The sequence below is a fragment of the Taeniopygia guttata genome, chromosome 7, assembly GCF_048771995.1.
Source record: "Taeniopygia guttata chromosome 7, bTaeGut7.mat, whole genome shotgun sequence".
NCBI classification, from domain to species: domain Eukaryota; kingdom Metazoa; phylum Chordata; class Aves; order Passeriformes; family Estrildidae; genus Taeniopygia; species Taeniopygia guttata.
Window position 1 is genome coordinate 32,099,943 of NC_133032.1, and position 19,863 is coordinate 32,119,805.

Consider the following 19,863-nt stretch of genomic DNA (forward strand, 5'->3'; position numbering starts at 1 on the left):
GTGGGATTTCATGTGCTTTCCACTGTCAAAGGAGACTAAAGCATAAAAAGATAAAAAAATCTGCATATCACAGGTATTTTGTCATCACTACTGCCAAGATCATTGTGGGAAAGCATTTTCCAGGGGCAGCAAACCAAACTTTTTCTGCTAATGCATGATCAGGTGAGATAGAGCCTGGGAATCTCAACCTTCCCTGCTGCCTTATTTATTCTCCCTGTTCAAATGCAACAGAGCTTTTTTTTTAATATAAAATATTCACCCCGTTTTAATATAAATTATGCATAATATTTTAAATATATTATTTAGTAAATGCACTATTAGATATAGGAAAGTATTACATGCAGTACTATAGTCATAACTCTTTGGTTTTCTCTTCAGGTTTTGCTGCTGATGAACTGACTGACCTTGGATAAGCTGTGTAAGTTTACTGAGTCTCTGTATAAATACTAAACAAAGATCTGCATACATAGATCCAAGGAAATGAGAGGCTGTGAGATGCACACACGTTTTTGCAGTTACATTGTGTATATTTTTCAATTCCTCTGAATTCCACACGACACACCATTTGAAGTGGACTGCTATTTTCCTGAAACTGTCTAAGAAATTCAGTTTACCTAAAATCTCTTTAGAAAAATTATGATAAGCTATTACATTTTTATATGAGAGGGGATGAATTTTTTTTCAATCACTAACCCATAGGAAGGGTGAAATATCATGTTTGATTTCAACAGTTTGTTATTTAAGTGAGTAGCACTTAAAATAACTTCACAGCTATATCATATGTATCACATCATAACAATTAAACATCGTTTTATTCATGTATATACATTGCTTACTATTGTTTCTTAACAGTTTTTGCTGTAAAATTTCCAAAATATGTAATAGCTAAATTTTGCCAAAAGCTTTATTTCTGTTAGCAGGTGAATACTAAATAATCTACAAGATGTGACATACACTGAGTTATCTTTAGGTTGGTATTGTGAGCTTAATTATTAAATAATAATAGCACTGACTACAGAGAGTACTAACATTGGCTATAAAACCAAACAAAACAAGACCAGAATCTGATTTTGCAATTTCATCTAAGCCTATGAAAGTTCATTTTATTCAATATTTTTGATAGACGACTTTGTCTAGCATTTCTTTTTGCAACTTGTTAGTCACTGGCATATACATCTTGAAAGTTTACTTTAATTTATCTTGCATGTCTACACAATATCATTTTTTTTGTGCTCTTAAATGTGTCTTGATAGTGAAGCAAAAATTTAATAGTTGCCACTACTTTCAGGTCCTGTGAAATTTTGTATCACACAGTGTAAAGATTATGGTAACTATGAAACTAAGATTCCACCACCTCATTGTATTTTAGGACATTTCTCAAAGGTCTTGCACACTTCGATTTTGCTTCTTCCCTTTTTTTTTTTTTCTTTTTTTTTGACAGACTAGTTTCAACCTCCATCCCACTTCTCCATCTCTAGTTCTTCACTCCGTGTTCTCTTCCTCTGCCTTCTCTCTTCCTCTATATTTTAGTTTTTTGGGGTTTTTTGGTGGGTGGTTGTTGTTTTGTTTGCTAGTTTTTCTTTGACTTGCTTATCGTAAAGTTTTGGAAGAGGCTGTATAAATGGCCGTGTCTCCGGAGCAAGCTCTGCTCCATCAGAGCTGTTCCGTTCCCTCGTTAGAGACGGCGGATCTGGGAACAGCCGGCGCTGCTCCCGCTCCCCGCGGGACACGGGGCCGAGAGTCCTGCGGATGGGATGGGAAAGGGTGGACATGGGGACAGGAATGAGCACAAGGAAGGAGAAGTGATTTGGCCTGGGATGGAGATGGGGATGGGGTCGCTGAAGGGAACGCTGGTAGGAATGGGGTCGCTGATGGCAATGGGGACGGGGATGGGCACAGGCACAGGCACGGGGTTAGATAAAATGGTGATGGTGACAGTGATGGGGACAGGGATATGGATGGGGATGTGGACGGGGATGGTGATGGTGGCTGTGGTGAGACATGGATGGGGATGTGGACGGGGATGGTGATGGTGGCTGTGGTGAGACAGGGATGGGGATGGTGGCAGTGGTGGGATAGGGATAGTGATGGTGGTGGTGGTGGGGACAGCGATGTGGATGGGGATGGTGGTGGGACAGGGCTGTGGATGTTGATGGTGACAGTGTTGGGACAGCAGTGGTGATGGTGACAGCAGTGGTACAGCGCTGTGGATGGTGACAGTGGTCGGACAGCGCTGTGGATGTGGATGGTGATGTTGATGGTGGCACAGCGCTGTGGATGGTGACGGTGATGGTGATGGTGGCACAGCGCTGTGGATGTTAATGGTGGCACAGCACTGTGGATGGTGATGTTGATGGTGGCACAGCGCTGTGGATGGCGATGGTGATGGTGGCACAGCGCTGTGGATGGCGATGGTGATGGTGGCACAGCGCTGTGGATGGCGATGGTGATGGTGGCACAGCACTGTGGATGTCAATGGTGGCACAGCGCTGTGGATGGCGATGGTGATGTTGATGGTGGCACAGCGCTGTGGATGGTGATGGTGGCACAGCGCTATGGATGGTGATGTTGATGGTGGCACAGCGCTGCGGATGGTGATGGCGATGTTGATGGCGATGTTGATGGTGGCACAGCGCTGTGGATGGTGATGGTGATGGTGATGGTGGCACAGCGCTGCGGATGGTGATGCTGATAGTGGCACAGCACTGTGGATGGCGATGGTGATGGTGGCACAGCGCTGTGGATGGCGATGTTGATGGTGGCCCAGCGCTGCGGACGGTGACGGCGCTGTCCCCGCCGCCCCTCCCGGCCCGGTTCCCCCCGCCGCCCCTCCCGGCCCGGTTCCCCCCGCCGCCCCTCCCGGCCCGGTTCCCCGCCGCCCCTCCCTCAGCCAGGCGGGGGGCGGGCAGCAGGACAGGGCTGTGGAGCTGCCGGCCGAGCGGGTCGATGGGGCCGGCCCGCGGGCGGGGCGGGCGGGGCGGTCGCTCGCGGGCTCGGGGATGGATTGCGGGTGTCCGGCGCGGGCGGGCGGCGCCGCCGGACGGAGCGCGGGGGGCGCCGGGCCCGGCGCGGCCTGAGGTACCGGAGCGGGGCCGGGGCACCGCGGGGCTCAGCGGGGCCGGGAACTTTGTCCCTTCGTGTGGGCAGGGGGGCCGTGTGCCGCCGCTCTCGGCCCCGTCCGGCCGTGACAGCGGTGCGGGGGGCGGTGTACGGAGCGCTGCCAGCCCCGGGGCAGCTCCCCAGGCCGGGCCGGGGTTCCGCGGTGGCCAGGGCGGGCAGCGGGGCCGGGAAGCGGCTGTGCCCCTGTGTTCCTGTGCCCGGCCCTGCCCTGTGCCTCGCCCCTGGAGCGTGTCCGGAGAAGGGCAGCGGAGCTGCGGAGGGTGTGGAGCACAAGCGCCATAAGCAGCGTCAGAGCTGAGGGAGTTTAGCCCGGGGTAGAGGAGACTTTGGGGAGACCGTTTTGTTCTGCAAAAAAAGGAGCCAGGTCGAGGTCCCAGGCAGCAGTGGCAGGACAAGAGCACACAGTGTTAAGCTGCGCCAGGTTCAGGTTGAACATTTGGAAGAATTTCCTTACAAAAGGGGTGATTAAACAATGGAATGGGCTGCCCAGGGAGGTGCTGGAGTTGCCATCCCTGGAGGAGTTTAAGGAAAGTCTGTGCCATGGTTTGGTTGACAGGGTGGTGTTTGGTCATGGGTTGGATTCGATCATCTCAGAGCTCTTTTTCAGCCTAATTGATTCAGTCGTTCTGAATCATTTAGTGCTGGCAGCACTGTCCTGCCTCGCTGGGGGTGTGAGGGGTGCTTCCCTTGCTTGGGCTGCAGCTCCATTTCCTTTCCCTCTGCAGTTTCCAGTGTTCTAGTTGTGAGTTTCTAGTAATTCTTTCTCCCCCGAGGTCCCCAGGGCTTGAGCCATATATCTTCGCTCTTAGGCATTCACTTTTCTCTGAGTGCATTAAGAAGGCTTACTCATTTTCTCCTCTTTGTTCCTGCTACTTTTCCCCAAAGGAGGAGACCCCCGTTCACTCCAAGTGCAGTGATTTCGTGGATTTCTACCTTGCCTGGAAGGCTCAGCTTCCAGCTGCCAGGGTGTCTCTCTGAAAGCTGCCCTGCTGGTTCTTATCAGGAATCTGTGTCTGTATGTCCTGTGACAAAGCACGATATGTTTAGTCCTTGCACTAGACAAGATTAGATCTGCAGCATGTGAAATGGATGTCATTTGTAATCCTTAGCTGATGTTAAATGTGGAGCTACTGGTGGCTGAGATTGCTCTGTACATAGTGAAGCTTAGAGAAGCCTTGGCAGCTTGACATGGACTTTTTTTCTCCTAATGTTGCTGGACAAGATTAACAAGGAGGTCAATGTCTGTTCTGTTTGTCAGCTTTCACTGTACTGACCTGAAACTTGGGTGTTTCTAACTCCTTGCAGGCAGACTTCAGGTCCAGCAGGGTCACAGCCTTGCTGGGGAAGCTGCAGGAGTTACTGAGAACTGTGTGCTTGGATAGGCTGGTAGCTGGTAAGGACTCTGAGGTATAAAACAGATTAATACTCTGCACTGCTAATTCTAGATGGGAAAATTGTTTGAAGCGTTGTTTCATGAATTTTAAGTGCTAAATAGGAAGCTATCATTTCATTGCTGACAATGTTCAAACATTCTTGTTCTTTTTATTCCCTAAATGTCCATATTCAGCTGTGCCATGACGGTTTGATAGCATCACTTACGTATCAACAGTTTCCTAAAACATATCTTTGATTAACCTAAATTCTCTTATTTTGCTAGTAAAATTAATGAATTTTCTGTGCAGATTTTGGTCTTGTATAAGTTCCTATGTAGATGGGAGCAGTGATCTCTACTTGCAGAACTCAATACTGGTATGGAAAACTTGGTTGCTTTCTTGGATTTTTTGCTTCACTGTATTCTAAGATCCTACAGGAAACTTTCTTTGAGTAAAAATTAGAGGGCTGCAGTGAATGTAATAGTCATGTTGCATAAGGCTCACTTTTCCATCTCTCTTGAATATTCTTGCCTTTGCAATCTCATGGTACTCTTTAGAGGTTGAGTAGACATCAGAATTGTGTTAGATTAATGTTGCTTTAATGTAGGCTTACAGATTGTGACATAGAAATGTAAATCATTTTACTTTCATTTTTTTTTCTGGTTAAAGTGAAAGTAGTGTCTCTGTTTCTCTTATCTCAGAAGCAATCCAATATGAAACAAGAATCTCCTGATGACAGAACATGTTAAAAGGGGGAGGAGGTTGTATCTCAGAACTTGTATTGTTGGAGCAGCTGGTATAACTGGAAAAACTAAACCCATTTATTTTGCCTGCAAGCCTTATCTTGATATGTTGTCTTTCAAATTGTATATGAAATAATCTTGAGTAAATACAAGGAAGAATTTCCAGCTGACTTGCTTGCACCATGACTTGTGACTGAGATGCTGTTCTGTGTTTTTTTGGCATTCTTGCTATTCTTTTTTTTCTACTTTTTGGTGGTGGAGGGGAGAGACAGGCTGTGTGTTTTCCTCCTGGAACAGCCAGAACAGCAATACTTCTGTTTTGCAATGATTTGGCAATTCTTTGGCCTATAATATTCTTTTCCCTAATTGTCAGTGCAGTAAAAGTTTGAGAGTTTCACATGATTTTCTCTTCTTGGGCGGAGCTTGTAATGTGGAAATAATCTGCACAAAGAAACATTTGATGCTGTCCAAATAAGCTTGCAGATGAAGTATCAATGGTGCAGTTTTATTTCCTGCCCTCAGAAGTTGCTTGTTGCATGCTCAGAAGAGGAGAGTTGGACAGGCTGCTGAGCCTGTTGGCTTTAGTGCAGTCAGCTGTCTGAACATGCACTGTAGGCTACACAGTGAGACTGCTTTTGATATCTTTTTGATATCATAAATTGAAGTGGTGGCTCTTCTTACATGATCTAGGGTACTGCAGCATTTTAAAATCAAAGTACAATGTCATGACAAGAAAAATTTTAATGTTTGTTTTTCAGAAGATCTTGTAACTGGCTGAGAAATGGTTCTGCAAGATGACAGCACCAACTCTAAGACTGTTGGAATGGTAAATAAATAAAAAAAAAGGAGACTTTAAAAGGTCTCAGTGCTGTTTGCTAAAAATTATAATGATATTAAGAAAAGTCTTTTAAATGAATATCCCTTTAAATGTCAGATTTGAGCTGGTATGTTTAAAGCTACACTGTGTGGAAAGCATATTTATTTCCTAATAATGGAAACAAAGGGCTTCAGTTTCTGCTCTATTAATAGAGTAGAATATGATATTTACTTTCAAACCATGATTTTTATTGCAGTCTGTGTCTTCTGGTGGCTTAAATTTGTCATAACTTTTTGCACTTGATAAATTAAATGTTCTGTAAGGGTAAAGCTCTACAATAATAATGCCAGGGTTGTGGCTTCAATCCCTGGGCCATTCACTTAAGAGTTAAACTTTATGATCCTTGTGAGTCCCTTCCAACTCAAAATATTTTGTGATTTTGTGACTAATTGCTTTGGTGTGCAGGATCTACAGTGAGCATTGTCTTTGTGGAATAGAGGATGGATAATCACATGCTTTTTTCTTAAAAAATGCATCTTCCAGTTTGTTGGGTCTTTTTCAGCAGTTATGATCATTTGGTAAACTGTGGAAAAGGTTTGAACTTGCTGTGTGTAAATGTTGAGTTCAGGGAGCTTCTGGGGTCCCTCTTAATGAGTTACCTCTTAATCTAAGAGCTGAAAAACATGAATTTAGCTATTGCTCCCTCTTAACACTTTACAGACTCTCAGCCATGCTTGACAGGTGATCAAAAGCTAATTTTGGGTAAGCATTTAATTCTGCCCTTGCTGCCACTTCTCTTTGGGACACTAGTTTGAGATTCCTTAGCCTAGTGTGTGACTCCTTTTGATTCAGGACATCCCTAAAACAGAGCTTAACAACATTTCACATTAATAATAATAACGATTAAAAAATTCCAGCACTTTAGGCAATAATACTTATGGCGCTATTTTGTATAATGTTTCTTTTCCTATATATTGGTGGATTTTAAAGTGGATTTTATTTAATGTGTTTATTGGATCTGAGTTTAAAAATTAAAAAAAATGTTTTATGTAAGATGATGTTCTTTTAATACAATAGTAATGCTGTATCCATTTAAGGAAAGATACTGGGCTTTCACGTGACACAATGTGGAGGTGCCTTATCTTTCTAGATTGTTTTGTGGCCAATTAGCCTGTATGTTCTTCCATTACCTTCCTAGTTCTAAAGTTTCCATTCTTTGCTTAGGAATGTGCACTTAAGAAACAGTGCCTTTCTCTGCACAGCTTAGAAAATCAGAATTTAACATCAAGTTCTTGTTCCTGTGAACCTCCTATAGTCAATTAATAGGGAAGGGATTGTGTTCTTTGTAATATCAAAAGTAGGTAAGGATCCTGTTTTCCTGCAATTCAGGGCTGCCCTGCTGGCATTTTTGGTGCAGGCCAATTGTTAAGGTTCTAGATCTGTATGTCCCCAGCACTTAGGATTTGAGCTGCAGAAGGCACTGTAGAACTTGAAATTTAAGACAGTATTTTGCAAAGATAAACACTTAATATACCAATACCATGATGTTTCACACTTTGCTTTTTTTTTGTTTTTTTTTTAGGAGACTATCTTCACTTCAACATGAAGTGTGAAGTTTGTTAGTCACCACTTTTGTTTCTTTTTTACAGTTATTGTGGAAGGTAATATGAGAAAGTCTTGTTCTTGTGTGTTCATTTCTAGAGAGCATATTACCCTCAATGTACAGAAGCCAAACATAAAAGTATGGAATTACATTTCATTGCAAATTAGTGAGTACTGTTAATAAGTGGGACAATGTGTCTGTCTAAAACTTCTCAAAATAGTAGTTTCAATTTGTCTTTGCATTTTTGCATTTTGTATAATGCTTTACAGGGTTTTAATTCTGTCCTAAAACTTAGTATTTGTGTTTCAGTAGGCTTTTGAATTTCTGCTGTACTTTACAGACATTTTAGTATTGCTGCTTGGTAACTTTTTTAGTCAACTGTTATCTTGAAGGTGATTGTGCTGCACTTTGTAGCACCTTTTCTTGTTAAGCTTTTTGCCTTGTTAGGGAAGGATCTAGCAAAGGCTATATTAGGCACACAGAAATGTTAAACAGATACTTGCTAGTCAGATGAGAAAGTAATAGCTGCTCTTATTGCAACATATAAAAAATTTCAACTTCCAAAGCATAATTATGGGCTCTTTATTTAGAATTTTAGCATCTACTTGTCAAAGATACAGAAGAAATGGTGTAAAACGTGCATAGACTCTGAATAACTTTGTGTAACCTCTTATTTAAGAAGGGCTGGATGTTCCATCATCCTTTACTTTGCTCCTGATGAAGGATTTAAAGCAAGGGATTTGTTCAAGCCTAAAGTAGACAAGCTGAGCACAAGATTAAACAGGTGCAGAGTGTGAATGTTATCTGTGCATGATCTCTGTTCACAGAGTGTGCTTTGAAGCAGCCTGTGGTGAGAACAGCAGAGCTGTAGGTGTGAGGGAACATCCAATGTGGAGATGTCCAGTTGATCAGGCTGCTGCCATTCCCTCCTGTCTCCCAGCTACCTCTCCCCTCCTGCCTGCAGCACAGAACTGGCGGAAGGCTGCAGTGATTTCTCTTTCTAGGACACTTTCCCACTGTCCCTGAGTTGTGCTATAGCCTGACAGGAATGAGATTTCTTCCTTCCAGCTTGCTTGAACTCTTCTATGCCCAGCTTCCGTGTTAGCTGCATACTATGCAAGCACATGAGCAATTTTTAGGATATATATATAATATGCCTTCATGTAATGGCTTATAGGCTATTAGTCATAATAAAATGAAGGCAAAGTTTGTAGAGTATAATACATAGTATTTGTTAAACCAATTCCTAAAAACCGAAAAAACCTTTATAAGCTTTCAAGCATGAAAACTTTTGTTTCCTCAAGTTTAAGATAACACATTCATTTGCTCTCTCTTTGAGAACAAATGTTTTCTCCTTTATTCTGTATCAAGTAGAAACTATAATTCCTTGCTGAGTCTTTCATAACTTTGCCTCTCTCTACTTAAAAATTTCTGCTTTCTTTTGTCAGTCCCAGCATTTTATCAGAAAAGCAGAGTAATTATCCAGAACTGATGCCCACACATGGAATATATCAGCATAGATCTAGTGGTATAATTATACTTCAGGAACTCTGCCTGTTCATTTTCCTTTTGAAAGAGGCCCTTTGAGAAATGGAGGAAAAAGTGTCAAGATCTGAGCATGGCAGAGACTGTATAGAATATGACTCATGCACAAGCACATTGGAGATCACAGCACTGTTTTCTGCATTATCTGGGCATTTAAATCCTTAATCTGAGGAACAGGCGATTCTGGAAAAAGTAATGTACCTTCCTCACTCACTGAGGACATTATTGCACTGTCTCTTTCATAAATCATTTGTAAATAATGAAAAGAAAGCATCTGTATGTTGACATGTGGGAAAAACAAAGTTCAATTAAAAATTATTAGACCATATTAGCAAAGCAGATGACCTCTATTTACTGTGAAAGTCAGAAGCTGCTCTCTAAAGATGACTTAGATTGCAGTTCCTTGAGCAGTTCTCTCAGAGGTGGTGTTTGAGTTTATGGTATTCTGTGCCATCTGTAGTTAATGAACTCTTAATAAATTGGTTCTTAAAATACATACATAAATAAGTGAAGGTTAATGATAGAAATACCACATACATGTCTGGCTAACATCATGGATTCTAGTACAAGAATGAGTCATCAGTCTCTGTCACTTGTATTTGAAGTTTTTTGGTAATGTAATTGAAAGTTTTCCGAAATTTAGGCCTTCTATAAATTTAGGCCATCCAGTGGTCACCTGTAAAGCTGTGTCAGAAATCTGAATTCATTTGCAGTAGCATTAATGAATTTTCAATAGATTTTCACTAGAATTGGTTCATGCCTATATTTCATAAATTACCAAGTAGCTATATAATTTTTTTAATACAAATACATGTGTAGTCTACTTTTTTAAGTTTACAATTGATTATTCTATTTTTTTCTTGAATCAACTCTTGTTGTAAGGGCTTATAATTTATCCAAATGTTTTCCTATGTCCTCTGAAATATTTGTTGAATGCCTCTTAAGTTTAAACACGTTTCTGACATTTGTCACAACACATCAATCTAATTTATACTGTTTGCAGAACTTATAGTGTAAATTCCAAAAAGACATTGTCTTTTACCTACTTCTTTCTTACTTCATTGCTAAAGCAGTTGATAAATTTTTGTCAAGTCAAGATTTACTTTTAATTGTCCCTAATATCTCAGAAAATTTCCTGCCGGATCTGTCAAAGATCTGCTTTTTAACAACACAGCCATGTATGTCCTTGCCTATTTGGCCTTGTTCATGTGTATGAAGCAGTTGCCCCCACTGTTTTATTTTTTGTGTGTCCCTGTAAGCTTTTATGTTTTATTTCTGTCTCCTTTTCTCAGGTTCCAAATGTTGTGGGTTTTTATCATGAACCGGATGAGCTCCCAGAGCAGCTCATCTGCTCAGCGCAGGCGAATGGCTCTAGGAATTGTCATTCTCCTCCTGGTTGATGTCATCTGGGTGGCCTCTTCAGAACTCACTTCTGTGAGTATTCTTCCACACATTTTAAAGAGAAAATGCAGCAGAAACGAGGTTATCAAACACTTGGTGTTTCACCACCCTGAATCCACTAAAACTTACAGATAAGTTCAATTCAGTGCCCATTTCTTTTGAGACAGAAGGTGTTACTGATGACTTAAAAAGGAAACAGCATGAACTCATCACTGTGTACTGTAATCAGGGAGTTCATTTTGTTATTGCTATATTGATTACACTAATGCCCATATGGTTCCCAAAAATTAGTAAATGTGCTGTAACATGGCAGGCTGATTGTTGTGATGAATTGTAGTTCAGAACATCCAGAAGTTCAGGATGAAAGGACTCATGTAATGGAGCTTAAACCCTGTAATTTCATTAGTTCATATATTAACCATATTGAAACTGTTGTATTTATTTCATGTTAAATTTTAGGACTTAAACCAGAGGTTTAGCAGTGGAAATGGAGTTTTTAATAAATTCATAAATTCATTTCTCTGAACTGTTATGTTCTAGATCAGTTTTGAAACTAAGCATATACAAATGTTTGTGCTTATCATGTGGTATTAATAAAACATTTTTTGTAATGGGCTGGTGGAGTCACTTTTGATACTGAAATGTTATTTAGCCAGAGTAATCTTCTCTAATTTATGATTAATATATTACTGGTTATAAAAGTGGTCTTCAATTTACAAAATATTTGTATGTAAATGTATTTTCGGTGCTATTTGATTTCAGTAGCAGATAAATGTGTTGCTTGGTGAGATACAAGTAATAAGTAGTTTTCTTTCTGTGGCATTGTTTCTTACAAGTCTTCTTTTTGTTGGCATTGGAGGTAGTTTGGGAGAGGGTTCCCCCAGAACACGTAGAGCCACTTGCTTCCTTTGGTCATCCACGCCAGTACTTACAACTGTGGTATTTTGGGAACCAGACTGTTCTGGATTCTCTATTTACACCTGATCATTAATTTGTGAACTCTTACCTATTTGTTAATTTTGGATGCTGCAATTATTTTCTTTCCACAGTATGTTTTTTCAAGGTACAACAAACCCTTTTTCAGTACATTTGCAAAAACATCCATGTTTGTTCTGTACCTCTTCGGATTTATTGTTTGGAAGCCATGGAGGCAACAGTGTACTCGTGGGTTTCGTGGAAGGCATGCAGCTTTTGTAAGTATTGTAACTCTAGATGTTGTGATATTTTTCTAAGTTTGTACAGAACTAAATCCCCTTGAAATGGACACTAGAGAAGAGCAAAGGTTGCATATTTGAGATGTAAGGTGAATCATGCCACAGGCAGCCATAACAGTTGTCTTGTGAAAGGATGAGAGGCAAGAAAAAGCAATTTGAGATGTGTCAGGAGTTGTAAGAAATGCTCTGCTGGGCCAGGCCATCGGTCCCTGCAGCCTGGTTTTGTATCCTGGGCAATTGCAGAGGATAACTCCTCTTAACAAGAGCTTATGAAACTCACTGCTGGCTCTTGGTTCCCTTTAACTCCCCAACATCTGCAGCCAATGGAATCAGAACTTGAACTTTGTAGTTGAGTTTTAGCATGACTCTTTTTGTCTCTGGCACAACTATGAACTGTTTGCTGACTGTTTTGTGGGGTTTAAAGTTACATTTAGTAGGGGTGGTAGAATTATGTTTTTGTTGTTGTTAATGTTGTTTTTTTATAACTTTTATGCATGTGACCTTCTGATGCCCATTCCAGAGTTAGTTATAGTTTGTGCTAGAACCTAAAATTGTTGTTATATGACAGAAATACTGGGGTTTTTTTCCAAGAAATGCTGGGAAGAACAGTTGTTCTGGGCCAGTGTTTCAGGATGCTGAGCAGCAGCACTCAGGAAGCAGGAAGGCATTTGGCCTTATACTAATCTCACATAAAAAACCCCAGAAAATGTGATCCAAGAACATGCTGTTAATCAACATGTCTTCATAGAAAATAGCTTGTGTGAAAGAAACTGATTTAAGATTTTCTGGGTATGTTAGACTTCACTGATAGTGACAGTTGCAGGCATAACATATCATATTTAAAGTGTTACATGATTTTTATCTAATTTCTTTTTTTAAGAAAAGACAAAGCACAAAGAACAACTGAAAAATATTAAAAAAAAATTCTTGAGTTAAACACAGAGCATTTAAAGTTGGCTGATATCTTGATACACTTTTTGCTAGATCAGCCTTTACTACCAAGTGTTTGTGTGTAATATGGCATGTGTTAGACTTGGTGATGTTCAGAATCTTCATAAGATAATTTGGGAATAAACAGAACTTAGTTTCTTTGCTGACAGTAATGAAATATGAACTGGAAAGCAGTGACTAATAGTGCCCAGTCTGTCACATGTTGTGTGTGGCACTCATGACACTGCTACTGGAATCCCATTATTTTTCCTTTTCAAAAGAACAGTGCAGACAGGACTGTAATGTGCTGTTAGAAAATTCCTTCCCCCTCAAGTGGTGTAGTTAAATAGTCAACTCTGTAATTATTGCAAGTACCTTTAAAGTGTCTTGTGTTTATTAGTCTGCACTACACATCCATTTATATGGTTTTATTTCAATGATTGCTTGGAGAAACACTCACACTTTACTTTTAAGTTTTTTTCCACATGGAGGCTTTGTTTAATAGTTTAGCTACCATCATGGTGGAACAGCAAGCTGCAGATCAGGGAATATTGGTTTGGTAAGGTGTAGACAGGAGGAGGGAAAGGAACTCAGCCTCATTAAAATGAAGAAAGAAGCAGCTTGTTAATAGATGCACAATCATTTAGTGGGAATTGTGTCCCTAAGACTGAATTTTGCAGGTTTTCTGTATCTGAGAGCCTCATCCTGCATTCATACCCAAGTAGTTTAATTCACTGGGGTTCAAGAGGTACAAGGAAGTACTGAAATTAATTACTGAACTTGTAAGCCCTCTTGGTATTAGGCAGGAGGGCTGAGAGGAGAGAGGGAATTTTGACAGAGTGATGGAAAAAGTAATAAAAAACCCTTACTCTTCAAAAATTTCAGTTACTAATAACTTTGCCTTGGTAGTTTATTACATTAAAATTTCTGTAATTAGTTTGCAGATGCTGAAGGTTATTTTGCTGCTTGTACAACAGATAGCACTGTGAACAGTTCTCTGGTAAGTGCCTTAATTTATGAAGGTCAATGCTTCACAGTGACTTGGCACAACTATCTTGACCTACTGTATATAAAATACGGCAGTTTTAAGTGTAATAGCTTTTGTCAAAGGGGATTGGTAATTTGCCTGCTTGTATGTTACTAATAAGTAGTGCAAATAATGGTATTGCTTACTATAAGAAATATGGGTTCTCGGCTCAATAAAGCACTCAACTGAATGTTTCTCTAGTAGTTTGTCAGAGAAATATTTTGTGCAGAGAAAACCTTTACATATTCAACTCAGTAACATTTGTTTAATAGAGTCGGGGTAGGAATTGAGTATTGCAAATTATTGTATGGATACTTTATACAGAATTACTTGAAGAGATGTTTTTTTCAGATGTATTCTTCATTTAAGTTTTTGGGGATTTTCAACTTTATCTATCTGTATTTAAGAATAAAATCTTGGCCTTCTCAGTTCATTAAGATCATGTGACTCTACAAAATTGGGCAATTTTGCATTAATTTAAATGTCTGCCAAAATTCTTGTCCTAAACAAGCCTAACGAAAATCCAACTATCAGCTCTTTTTCATGACTTCACTTTTACAGTTTATTAATTTAATCTAAACAAGTAGCTGAAAATTTGTTAGCTAAAGTTTTAATTGCCTGAACTACTTCTAAGTGTCTTTTGTATTGTAGATCTTTCCCGAAGATTTTTGATGTGTAGGTCTAGGGAAGAGAATAAGGGATTTTAGGGTCATGGGAAGAAAATGAGTACATGAATTTTACTACATACATTTTGTATTTCATGTTTCTAGTTTATAATGTGGGCAGAAGCTATAGCTAATGAAATATCTGTAATACTGATGACTTATTTTTAATTTTAAATCAGTAGGTGGGAATTTTCTGGCCATAAATTTTGTGTGCATGAGGATACACACAAAAGAGCACAGTTCTCTTTAAGTACTGTGTTTTACCAAGATGTGTAACATATAGTATATTGTATACATGAATTTTGACAAGTCTATCCCCTGTGTGCAGACATGCTTTAAGTCTGGTTCTCTTACTATTCACCAAGCTTTTCTTTATTTGTTTTTTTAATTCACTAAATAAATTCTACTGGTAATAATTTAAATATCCTGCTTAACTGTATTTTTACTTATACTGATTCATTGCAGAGTGAACCGTTATATGTTCCTGTAAAGTTTCATGATTTGCCAACTGAAAAAAATGGCAGTAATAGTAGTGATGCAGAGAAAAGTGAGTAAAGACTTTTGGAATGCTGTAATGTTCGTTCTTTGGTGCAGGAGTTACTTTTCTCTTTGTTTAGTATAGCTGCTGTCATGTTGCAGGACGTGCTTCCCCTTCCTCCCCTCCTCTTTTTTTTTTTTTTTTCCTTCTCCTTTCTGAAATCTCTTATTGCATGAATTGCAATCTCATATATTTACTTTCAGGCAGAGAAAACATAGGCCTGTCGTTCAGTTTACCTTTCTTGGTCACTACAGATGCAGCCTATGTTTATCTCAAGGGACCAACTGGGTTCAGTACTTGTGGTTCTTTCCTTTTGGCCTTGTAAGACCAGCAGCAGTGAGTCAGCCTCTGGAAAAACAAGCTATTGTCCTTTTTAGAGCAGGAGCAAAGCAGTCAAAGTAAGAATTTCAACAGTCTGTGTGCATTCTGGTTTTATTTAAGCCTCACTATCTTGTGATAGTACCTGAACAGGCCTAACTGTCCCAGAATTGTGGGAAGATTGGCTTCCAAACATCCAATTAGCCAATTCTCAGCAGAGAGTTCCTGCTTATCAAAGGGAAGCTCTCTTAATTTCTACATGGCACACATCAGGGACCACTTTGGTAGGCTCTGCTTCCTATGGCAACATGCACCAATCACTTCAGAATTGTTCCAGCTGCAGCCTTCCCTTTACTTTTTTTAGGAAATAAAGTATTGTTTCACATTGATTTAAGCTAATATTTGCCTGTAGTGTTTAGTGTAATGTTTTCTTTACAGAGGAAGCTAATGATACTAAAATAACCTTCTAAATAAAACCTGATCCTAGTTTGCAAGATTAGTTAGAGAGTGGATTTCAAAAGGGCAAGTCACTTTATGGTCTCTTCTAAGCTTTGAGGTCTGTTGGACTTTAATCTTCTAAATGAGTCATTGTACTTGCAGTTAGGTATAGTTGTATGCAGGTTTTGCTTGTCTGGCTATTAAACAATTAAAGAAAATCTGATATATATAATGCTTTTCAAGATGGAATAATTCCTGTCTAAAAATGTGTTGCTACCTTTTGTTGATATTTTTGACAGGGAGCAGGGGTGGTGCTTTTCAGTGAGGTTTTCATGGGTGGACAACTTACTGATTGAAAATAGTAATTAATTGTGCTTTGTCTTATTAGTGGCCTCCTGAATAGCAAAATATTAGTTTAATAAATCATGATGGCATGTCTTCTAATTGGATAAGAACCTGTTATTTGTGCAGTATTGTAATCAATGGTGTGTTACAATATCATAGTTTTATTTGCATATTGTGTTGGCTTAAAAAGTTTAATAATAATATGAATATTTTTATTTTTTTTTTTAATTTTTGTTCTTTTGTTTCCTTCTCTCAAGCACCCAAGAAGCCTCGTGTGAGGTTCAGTAACATCATGGAGATCCGGCAGCTCCCATCCAGCCATGCTTTGGAGGCAAAGCTGTCCCGCATGTCATATCCAAACGTGAAGGAGCAGGAATCCATCTTAAAAACTGTAGGAAAACTCACTGCAAGCCAAGTAGCAAAAATTAGCTTTTTCTTTTGCTTCGTGGTATGTGCTCCATTCTTCCACAAAACTTAAGATGCATTTAAAACTTGTATAATAATAGTTAATAAGTATTGAGATGACTTGTATTCTTTAAACCTTATTTTTTAAATGTGCTGTAAGAAGTTAAACTTTTCTTGTGTAAGATTTAATTATGGATTTGCTGGTAGATGCTGTTGCTCATCATACCTCAGTTCTGGGGGTAGAAAGAGATTCCAGTGGCAGGATTTTTGAGACAGAAAAATGTAGAGGGCAGATCAGTGATGCCTTGTCTAGAAGGCATCACCTTCACTGATACTGCCAGATGGATTCTATGTAATGTGGACTCATTATGGCTTTTCCTTAGGAAGTAGAGCTATTTAAGCATTATTGTTATTATCATTATCAACAATAATACCACTGATGCATGTACCAGAAAATAGTGGTGTAATTTTTTCTGGGGTAGTGTCTTCATGTCCAAATCAAATCCTGTTTCGTGTGTTCATGGACACTACTGGCATGTGCATGTATTTCTGCTTGGACTTTATGAATATTTCTACTAAGACTAGAGAGTGGTTACTTCCCTTAGAATATATCTGAGATCTTGCTAGTGAGATCTCAATCAAAAAGTAAGAAAACATGTGCCATTTTTTTCCTTTTTGGAGGAATTAAGAAGTATTTTTTAGGCATTAAGCATAAGAGATGCTCGTTTTTAACAGTGGAGATGTGTGCTGGTTTTAAGTACTCTGAAAAACCTCATTAGGGTGACTTATGTCACATATATTACTGAAATTTCTTTGCAGCCCTTGTGCAGTTATTATCGTAAAGCTCTCCAAAACAAGTCAAAAGTACCTTTAGTTACTACAGACTAGCTATTATAATGTCATTTTAATTACTTTCAAGTTCTGAAGTATGTTATTTCGTTATTGAATATGTACTTGAATATGGTTGGTTTGAGCCAGTTCTAAGTTTGCTGCTGTCTTTTAATATTGTTTCCACTTTAATAGAAGTTGGAAGTCTCTTTAAACTAAAAATTTAGTTCTGATTTTATTTTTAAATAACTGTAGTTTTTTGGGTTTTTTTTAAGTAGGATTTTATTGCAGTGAGAAACTTAAGCTCTGTTGTTGCTACCCATATAATAACAAATGATTTTTATTTTTCCCCAGTGGTTCTTGGCAAATTTCTCATACCAAGAAGCTCTGTCAGATACCCAAGTGGCCATAGTTAATATCTTGTCATCAACCTCTGGTAAGTTTTATTTACACCACCAGAAGTGCATTACAACACTGTTTATATCATAAAAATCTTGTTACAATGGATTTGTGTAACATTTTTGCTTGCAGATTTGACCTAAAGGCATTGAATGTGTGTGTTTAGAAAGTTCATTTTGCATTTGCAGAGGTTTTTTAAAGTACTTTCATGTTTCCCCTGCTTCTTGTGTGTGTACTACTGCAGCTACATCTGTATATTAAAGGAATATATTTGCAGTATAATAACTTTGAAACTGTGTAGTTTTCTGAGCAAACTACTGGAAAAACTTGATTGTATAAACCCCTCTGAATTTCTCTTGCAGGGCTTTTTACATTAATCTTAGCTGCAGTCTTTCCCAGTAACAGTGGAGATCGGTTTACCCTGTCCAAATTATTAGCTGTTATTTTAAGGTAAGATAATGTGAGGGAACATCTGCTCCAAAACTCCCTGGTACAGTGAGAGGACAACTGTACCTGCTGGACCTGTGTTATCTGTGACAATAGATGATATCCATCACTTTTCCTTGTTTCACAGTTGAATTGAGCAACTGAATTAAGGATTCTTAAATGCTTTGTATCATGAACCATTTCCAAATCTCATTCTCCTGTAGGAAATTAGATTAATTTCTGTTGGAAATAGATACATTTATTTTCTTGTTGTTCATTTGTGGTTTGTTTTATTTTTGTGTAATAGTGAAAAAGTTTGACACTCAGTGTTTTCAGCGTCTTTAATTAAATGCCTGCTGCATTGTTCTAGGAAATTAAAAGTAGCATTTGTTGGTTTTAACTTGGGATTATATCTTAGCAGTTGAGAACTTTTGTCTTTCCAGAAGTGGGTTTTGGTTAACTAAAAATGCCTAAAGATAGAACTGTGTATCTCTTATCTGTTTTCGTAAAGAAGTTCCTGAGTCCAAGCAACATTTTGCATTTCTTCTTTGTTTTTTTTTTTTGCTAGCATTGGTGGTGTGGTACTTGTTAACCTTTCTGGATCTGAAAAATCTGCTGGAAAAGATACCATAGGTATTTACTTACGGGTGTTATTTCTGGAATATGCAGTGATCAGTACCTTCTGACAGTACTAAGTAGTCATATAGCAAGCTCTGTATCTCTTATTCATGTAACATTTCACAATCTGGCTTTTTAGTTTAAACTTCTAAAACTTGCCATTTTTGATAAATTTCCATCCTATGTGTATATTGGGAAAGTATTTCTATTTTAGAGCTTTCTCCCTTTTCCCATGTTTTCCATTTAGTAATGGATTCTGTAATCAATGGAAATTTAGGAGAGTTGATCCTGCTGTCATAACATGTTTGGCATATCTCAAAGGAGTATTTTTTCCATTTTTCCAGGTTCCATTTGGTCTCTTGTAGGAGCAATGCTGTATGCTGTCTACATAGTAATGATAAAAAGGAAAGTAGATAGAGAAGATAAACTTGACATACCAATGTTCTTTGGTAAGACTAAAAGTAAATCTGTTGAAAGTTTTAATTCACTGTGTGATTAAATGATATGCTTTTAGTCACTGAACTGTGTCTGAGTGGTAAAGGGGCTTAGAAAAGCCAAGGAAGAGAAAGCCTCTTACTCCCATGGTTGTGAGTCCTTTAGAGACTGGTTGTGTGAATTGTTTCTTTTTTAGAGCCTTAACAATGAGAGGAACTTCCTGTAGGTACGCAGACAGCCCCACTGACTTAATGAGATTTCTAGTTTCTATTTTCTTTTCAATTTCAGACCTGTAAATATCTGATGCAAATTTAGTTTGTGAATTTCAGGTTAAATTTCTTACATTTGTTTCCTTTGAAAGATTTAAAATATTGCTTCATGACTGCTTTTCTATATGCATCTTGTCAAAATAGCAGATTTTAGCTGAGATTTTGGTTATGCTGAAGAAAATTTATTATGATTTACTTAATACTGTTTTTATATCCAGGTTTTGTAGGACTGTTTAATCTGTTGCTGCTGTGGCCAGGGTTCTTCCTGCTTCACTATACTGGGTTTGAAGCATTTGAGTTTCCCAATAAACTGATATGGATGTGCATTGTCATAAATGGCCTTATTGGAACAGTTTTGTCAGAGTTTCTCTGGCTGTGGTATGTACTGCATACATTGAATATATTT

General features: G+C 38.8%; 1 protein-coding gene across 1 annotated transcript in view; it reads left to right on the top strand.

The window, feature by feature from the left end:
• Positions 1–2,986: 2,986 nt before the first annotated feature.
• Positions 2,987–19,863, top strand: part of SLC35F5 (solute carrier family 35 member F5) — a 29,084-nt gene continuing 12,207 nt past the window's right edge. The window contains exons 1-13 of the mRNA XM_030278051.4: positions 2,987–3,078; positions 5,995–6,062; positions 7,636–7,714; positions 10,494–10,635; positions 11,652–11,795; positions 13,684–13,746; positions 14,904–14,985; positions 16,335–16,525; positions 17,665–17,746; positions 18,072–18,159; positions 18,704–18,768; positions 19,098–19,202; positions 19,676–19,835. Of these exons, the coding sequence (XP_030133911.2) occupies positions 10,501–10,635; positions 11,652–11,795; positions 13,684–13,746; positions 14,904–14,985; positions 16,335–16,525; positions 17,665–17,746; positions 18,072–18,159; positions 18,704–18,768; positions 19,098–19,202; positions 19,676–19,835 (1,115 nt within the window). The 5' untranslated portion in view covers positions 2,987–3,078; positions 5,995–6,062; positions 7,636–7,714; positions 10,494–10,500. The remainder of the gene's footprint in view (positions 3,079–5,994; positions 6,063–7,635; positions 7,715–10,493; positions 10,636–11,651; positions 11,796–13,683; positions 13,747–14,903; positions 14,986–16,334; positions 16,526–17,664; positions 17,747–18,071; positions 18,160–18,703; positions 18,769–19,097; positions 19,203–19,675; positions 19,836–19,863) is intronic.